Here is a 7,991-nt window from a genome sequence, read left to right as displayed (position 1 = left end):
GATGATGATGATGATGATATATATATATATATATATCAATATATATATATATATGCACCACACACACACACATTGACTATCGAACACATATCCATCTTTTAAACATGCACACATTTAACTATTAAATATATATATATAAAGATATATAATAATATTAGGGACAAAATCCATATATATAAAGATATATAATATTAGGGACAAAATCCACATATATAAAGATATATATATATATATATATATATATATATATATATATATATATATATATATATATATACATATATAGTTCAAAAAAACAATAACAAAAAAACAAAAAAAACAACAAAGTGAGGACGTGATATGGATATATATATATGTAATATGCATTGTTTGAACATATGTTCACTGCCCATTAAAACCATATGACCACATTTGGAAGTATAAACAAACAGTCTTGTACAGTTAGTGCCAAGTTTTATTTTTAGAAAACAACAATTAAAAAAAGAACACTCCTTCCGTATAACCAAGATAAACTATCTCCTGAAAAATGTATCAAATATTTTGGGGCTTTGCTTGCAAAAAATGAAAGACATAATATTGGTAAAGGGGGAAAGGGTGGGTGGAAAAAAATTATCTAAACAAGACAAAAAAAAAAAAATTAAAATCAGGATCCATCATTTAGCAACAATTAATTGACATGTTTTAAAATGGCATTTTTTATCTTTAGAACATCTTCAAAACTGTTTGAAGGAATAGTTTTTTTTTTAATAATAAAGTCCTGAGAGTGAAGAATTACCAAAATGGCAAAAAAAAAAAAAAAAAAAAAAAAAAAAATGAAAGCAACTAGATTCTGACCTCTATAGGGGAATTTTTTTCTTTTTGTTTTACTGCCTCTCCTGTCTCATTATCTGGTAATCAGCACCATTTCATACAAACATGTCCTTTATATGTGTATGTATGAGTGTATGTGAGTGTTTTAACTATGCATACCCAAATGTTATTTAATTGTGATGCAAGTGTTTTCTTTTGTTGTAAACTCTTCCCATGAAAAAGCAAGCAATGTTCTAAAGGAACAGCATCAACCAATAACAGAACCGGAGACATAACTACAATATCACACACACTCATACACACACACACGGACACACACACGTGCAAAACACATACATACATTTATTGGTCTCATTTATCTCATACTGTGATTAGAATTACATAAGGGTAGGAATCAAGAGAAAAAGGGTGTGATTTGTTTTGGGAGGTTTTGTTGTATTTTTTTTTTTCTTTTTTCAAGGAGTTCACTGGTTATTTTAAACTTCAGAATATTCAAGATTTTTTTTCTTTTTCTGTTTTTTTTAATAGTCCAAAAGGAAACAGAAGTGATTGGTTCATATAGAAATTCCATCTAAGAAACTTCCATCAATAGAAAGAAGAGGAGGAGAAGGGGGGAGTGAGGGAGAAGAGGAACATAAAGTCAGACTGTTTTGTGGGAACTAATCAAAATATTTCAGTTAAAAATAAGGACATTGTTGTGTTTAGCAAGCAATTATTTGCAGTTGTTGTTGTTGTTTATTTTCTTTTTTCTTTTCGTTTGCATAATTAAGTTGATGAAGGTTGCTAAATGAAAAGAGAAGAGAAAGAGAAAGAGTTGCTTGCCTTGTTCCATGTTGCACTGATTTTATATATATTGTTAAGAAGAGACCAAACTGCAGATAAGCCACTTCAAAATTATAATAATAATAATAAAAATAATAATAATAACAGAAGAGGGTGGGGCAAGGGTAGGGGCGTATGTTAACCCATTTAGGACTGAGTACATTGGATTCTTTCGGGTTCTTCATCATCTGACAATAGGTCACTGTCATCACTGGAGTTGCCATCATCTTCCTCACGATGAAACTGCAAAAATAAATAATAACAAATAAAATTTAAAAAAAAAACAAATACCCAAACCAATCTAGTGATATACACACACACATACATACACCAACTTCCCCACACACCCATTAACCCAGTTCATTATACTTTTGTACTTACACATCTCTATACACAAACACGATGGTGATGATGATAATGAAAGAGAATGATGGTGGTGATGGTGATAATGATGATGTATCAAGTAATGTTTTGGTACAAATTAACATGATGACTAAGTGATTGCTGATGGAGATATTCCAGTAACTGAAACAAACACTTGACCGATTAAGGGTTCACCAGTGAACCATTATTAACAAACCCAAGTCATTAATTGAATCTGTGGAGGCGCAATGGCCCAGTGATTAGGGCAGCGGACTCGCGGATATAGGATCGCAGTTTCGATTCCCAGACTGGGCGTTGTGAGTGTTTATTGAGCAAAAACACCTAAAGCTCTGCGAGGCTCCAGCTGGGGGTGGTGGCGAACCCTGCTGTACTCTTCCACCACAACTTTCTCTCACTCTTTCTTCCTGTTTCTGTTGTACCTGTAATTCAAAGGTTCAGCCTTGTCACACTGTGTCACGCTGAATATCCCCGAGAACTATGTTAAGGGTACACGTGTCTGTGGAGTGCTCAGCCACTTGCATGTTAATTTCACGAGCAGGCTGTTCCGCTGATCGGATCAACTGGAACCCTCGACGTCGTAAGCGACGGAGTGTCAACAACAACAACAACAACAAAATTGAATCTAATTAGTAGATGGCCGTATTGACTTACTCTTCTGCTGTGGAGATTCATTAAAAACAACAACATGTGGTTATCAATTTCTGGTTCTTGAGCTCTTTCTTTCTCTCTTTGCTTGTGGTTCATTTTCATTATCTACAACAGATACAGATATGAGACAACAACATGACAGGGAATGAACTGCAGGAGTGATGGCTACAAGATAAAAAGATATAATTTAGAAAGAAATATTGATATTGTTCTGTGTGCATCTGAAAGGTATAGCTTCAAATCAATTTTCAGTAATATATTAATTTGGAATTTGGAATTTGAAATCTGAAATCGAAATCAAACCGAATCCGACGACTGGCACCCATGCCAACCTCTCCTTCATTGGACATTGAACTCTGCTTGCGAAGACCTGTTGGGGCAAGTGAAATCGTAATTGAACCATACTCGATGACTGACACCTGTGCCAGTGGAGCACTAACGGCACTATCCGAGCGTGTTCATTGCCAGAGCAGCTGTCTGGCTTCTGTGCTAGTGGCCCGTATATAGCACCATTTGAGCGTAATCGTTACCAGCGTTGCCTTCTAGCACTTGTGCTGGTGGCATGTTAGAAAATCATTTGAACGAGGTCGTTGCCAGTGCCGCTGGACTGACTCCTGTGCAGGTGGCATGTAAAAAACACCTTTTTGAGCGTGGCCGTTGCCAGTAGTGTGACTGGCCCTCGCACAGTGGCGCGTAAAAGCACCCACTACACTCTCGGAATGGTTGGCGTTAGGAAGGGCATCCAGCTGTAGAAACTCTGCCAGATCAGATTGGAGCCTGATGCAGCCTTCTGGCTTGCCAATCCTCAGTCAAATCGTCCAACCCATGCTAGCATGGAAAGTGGACGTTAAACGATGATGATACTAAATAGTGACAAGTGATCAAGATCTTTGGCGATATGATGTGCTTGAGAAGACCCATCAAGCCAATTGAATTCACAGTTGTGGCCAATGCCAGTGTTGTGTAATCGGCACTTGTGCTGCTGGGACATAATAAGCACCTTTCAAATATTGGGCAATATCCTGTTTGAGAAGACCTGTCAAGCCAAGCGAAATCATAGTTGTGACTGGTGCCAGTGTTGCATACCTGGCACTTGTGTTGGAGGCAGGTAAACAGCATCCTTCAAACTTTGGGCCCCATGGAGGCAGTGACAAGTGACAGGGACCTTTGGCAATATATTGTGCTTGAGAAGACATGTCAAGTCAAGTGAGATCATAGTCATGGCCGATGTCAGTCTTTCATAACTGGCACCTGTGCAAGTGGCACGTAAAAAGCACCCACTACACTCTTAGAGTGGTTCGCATTAGGAAGGGCATCCAGCTGTAGAAACTATGCCAAATCAAACCTGGTGTAGCTCCCCACCTGATGATGATGATGATGATGATGATGATGATAATATGGGCGCTGGTACCACATACAAAGCACCCATGCCTGTGCTGCATAAAAGCACCCGTGCCTGTGCTATATAAAAGTACCCTGTGCTGTGTAAAAGCATCCAGTACACTCTGTAAAGTAGTTGATGTTAGGAAGGGCATCCAACAGTAGAAACCAAGCCAAAACAGAATGGACTCCAAGCAACTCTTCAGCTGGCCAGCTCCTACCAAACCATCCAACCAATACCAGCATGGAAAATGGATGTTAAATGATGATGATTATATGGGAGTTTACTTAATGAAAGAATGAAGAACTGGTTTGGATGGTTAGAAAAAAAAAACAGTAAAAGATAAATAGAAAATTAATAGGTACAAGTGTGTGTGTAAGAAGCTTGCTTCCTAACTACATGGTTTCAGGTTCAGTACTGCTGCATGTCACCCTGGGAAAATGTCTTTTGCTTTAACCCTGGCCCAACCAAAGCCTTATGGGTGGATTCAACAGACAGAAACTGAAAGCCTAGAAGCCTAGTGTGTGTGTGTGTGTGTGTGTGTGTGTGTGTGTGTGTGTGTGTGTGTGTGTGAGAGAGAGAGAGAGAGCACGCATGCATGTGTGTGTTACTGTTTCCTTGCCTTGACATTGTGTGATTGCTGTAAACAAGTTTCACCATCATGCAAGCAGTGTCCTTTGTTTCCAATCTTCTGTGTCTGGTCATAGGAAAATATTACCTTGCCTGGAAACAGGTGAGGGTTGGCAACAGGAAGGGCATCCAGCATAGAAAATATGCCTCAACAAAATTCCATCTGCCAACCCACTAAAGTATAGAAAAATGGATGTTAAACTGATGATGATGATGATGTAAGTGTTGCAATAACTGAGAATATTCTATACATTGGACAAATCAGAAGATAATGAATACAGCTAGTGTTTGTTCCTTTCATATCTGTCCTACCATGAGCTGAAGAAACATTATTCAATTGCAGTGTTTTAAGGCCAGATGCTTGTCCCGTCACCAATCCCAATCAATTTCACCAAGGGCTATTTATTTTATTCCACTGGTCTTTGAAAGCACAGAACTGGTTTAATGTCAACAAGGGATGCAAACATCACAGCATCATTACTCTGCTCATATGGTGACAAGCAAAGTCATGAAATATCAACATGCATGCACACACATACACACGATAACAAATTTGTATACATTTTCTGTCTAGCAATTCCACTCACAAAGAATTAGATTGGCCTCAGACTACAGCATAAGACACTTGTCTCAAGGTATCACACAGTGAGATAGGACTCAAAATCAGTGAGGAATATGTGTATTGTATATGCTTGGACAGTTTGAATACAGTCAGCTACATCAGAGGAATAGAAGCTACTGTAGTAGTAGGAGGAAGAGGAGGAGAGGGAGGAGAGAGAAAGCAGTGGTATAGTATGGAGTACCAGAAGCTGGGGCAAAGCAAGATTTGTAGTGAAGGCATGCTTTTTTTTTATTTATTTATTACTTTATTTTTTTCTTAAGAAATTTTGTACCCATCACACCATGTGGCTCCATCTACACTATGTCATTGAGAGAGAGAGAGAGAGAGAGAGAGAGAGAGAAAGAGAGAGAGAAACAAATAGACAGTTATAAGCAATGAATTCTAATAATTTTGGTCTCAACAAATTGAGTACAGTTTACCTTCTTCAATCCTTTTAGTTTAGTTGGTTCTTCAGCAGTTGGAGCCCATATTTTCACATCACTGTCCAGGCCACTGGTTGCCAAAAATGGGGCAAAGGGGTGAGGCTCCAACACATTAATCTACAAAGACAAGAGGATAACAAAACCCTTGAAACTATGATCTACATTTCTTTTCGTTTACCTATTGATCTGTTACAACCTCAATGGAATTCAATAATACTCACTATCTTTTATCTTTTTACTTGTTTCAGTCATTAGACTGCAGCCATACTGGGGCACTGCCTTGAAGAATTTTTAGTCAAATGAATCAAACCCAATACCTTTTTCTTAAAAAACCTGGTACTTATCCTATTGATCTCTTTTGCCAAAACTGCCAAATTATGGGGATGTAAACACACCAACACCAGTTGTCAACCAGTGGTGGGGAACAAACACACATATATATACAACATGCTTCTCTCAGTTTCTGTCTACCAAACAAGACTTTGGTCGGCCTAAGGCTATAGTGGACAACACTTTCCCAAGGTGCCACACACATGGTTAGGAAGCAAGCTTCTTACCGTGCAGCCATGCCTGCACCTAAAATCACTACAGCTTCAATTGACCAAGTCAATAAACATTGTTCTACTGGTAAGATATATACAACTGACCAAGACAATAGCTATATCATCTTTATCATTGATTTAGAATCAATAATACAGTTAGTTTGAGTTTGACCATCCTCCCAGAAGCTCCAATGATTTCACACAAACCTGCTGTCCATCACAGTCCCCTATGCATGTCCGTAATTCATCAACATTCGCCATTCAACTGTCCTGAAGTAAGTTATCCACATAGGTTAGACATTTTCTTCCCTGTTGATTCTTCCTTCAACTGACTGCCAATAAGACCAGTTGACTCACTGGTTCCTCTGGATGCCTGACGCAATGACCAGCAATTCTCATTCTTCTTTGTTGATTGGCACTTCTTTATGCAACACTTCACATTCATACACACCACAAGACCAAACCAGCACAGTCTTTTTCTTGCATACTGCATCAAATTCCTCTTATGCCCAACTCAGTTAACAATAAAAAAAAAAATAACAATAATTGTGGCCATGTGATAAGAAGCTTGCTTCCCAACCACATGGTTCTGGGTTCAGTCCCACTGCATGGCACTTTGAGCAAGTGCCTTCTACTATAGCCTTGGGTCAACCAAAGCCTTGTGAATGGATTTGGTAGATGGAAACTGGAAGAATCTGCTCACACGCATACACACACACACACATACATATGCGTGTATGCTTTTGTCCTCCACCACTCCTTGATAACTAGTGCTGGTGTGTTTACATTTCTGCAACTTAGCAGTTTGGCAAAAGAGACCAATAGAAAAAGTACCAGGCCTAAAAATAATAAATGCTAGGATTGATTCATTTGGCTAAAAGTTCTTCAAGATGGTGTCCCAGAATGGCCACAGTGTAAGTACTGAAACAAGCAAGAAGATGAAAATGAAAAAGATATATATATATTTATATATATATATATATATATATATATATATATATATATACATACATACATACATACATACATACATACACACTAGCAGAGATACCTGGCATTGCTCGGGATTGAAATGGCATAGTTTTTTATTGTTTTGCTGGATTTGGTCATGTGACTGCGGCCATGCTGGAGCACCACCTTTAGTCAAAGAAATCAACCCCAGAATCGGCTAAGCTATGGGGATGTAAACAGCAAAAATACATATATAAATATAAATATATACATATAATACATATACGTATGTATATGCATGAGTGGCTGTCTGGTAAGTACCTTGCTTACCAACCACATGGTTCCGGGTTCAGTCCCACTGCATGGCACCTAGGGCAAGTGTCTTCTACTATAGCCTCGGGCCAACCAAAGCCTTGTGAGTGGATTTGGTAGACATAAACTGAAAGAAGCCCGTCGTATATATGTGTGTATATATGTATATATATATATATATACATATGTATATAGATATACATGTATATATATATATACATGTGTATATATATATATATATATATATATATATATATATGAAGGGCATCCAGCTGTAGAAACTCAGCCAAATCAGATTGGAGCCTGGTGTAGCCATCTGGTTTCACCAGTCCTCAGTCAAATCGTCCAACCCATGCTAGCATGGAAAGCGGACGTTAAACGATGATGATGATACATATGTGTGTATATATATATGTATATATAGATGTACATAATCAAAATAAGCAACAAGGATATCCAAAGTTAAT

The 7,991-nt window shown here is 38.0% G+C and overlaps 1 protein-coding gene across 4 annotated transcripts in view; it reads right to left on the bottom strand.

Moving 5' to 3' along the window:
- Positions 1-433: 433 nt before the first annotated feature.
- LOC106878884 (DDB1- and CUL4-associated factor 8) overlaps positions 434-7,991 on the bottom strand; it is a 102,856-nt gene continuing 95,298 nt past the window's right edge. For all 4 annotated transcript variants that reach the window (XM_089352414.1, XM_089352415.1, XM_089352413.1 and 1 more), the window contains 3 exons: positions 5,717-5,836; positions 2,668-2,769; positions 434-1,875 (listed from right to left, as the gene is read on the bottom strand). In XM_089352414.1, coding sequence (XP_089208540.1) covers positions 1,780-1,875; positions 2,668-2,769; positions 5,717-5,836 — 318 coding nt within the window. In that variant the 3' untranslated portion in view covers positions 434-1,779. The remainder of the gene's footprint in view (positions 1,876-2,667; positions 2,770-5,716; positions 5,837-7,991) is intronic.

This window comes from Octopus bimaculoides, chromosome 5 (genome assembly GCF_046866305.1).
Source record: "Octopus bimaculoides isolate indiv1 chromosome 5, ASM4686630v1, whole genome shotgun sequence".
In the NCBI taxonomy this organism is placed as follows: domain Eukaryota; kingdom Metazoa; phylum Mollusca; class Cephalopoda; order Octopoda; family Octopodidae; genus Octopus; species Octopus bimaculoides.
The sequence above is the reverse complement of the archived record's forward strand: the minus strand, read 5'-3'. Positions and strand labels throughout refer to the sequence as shown.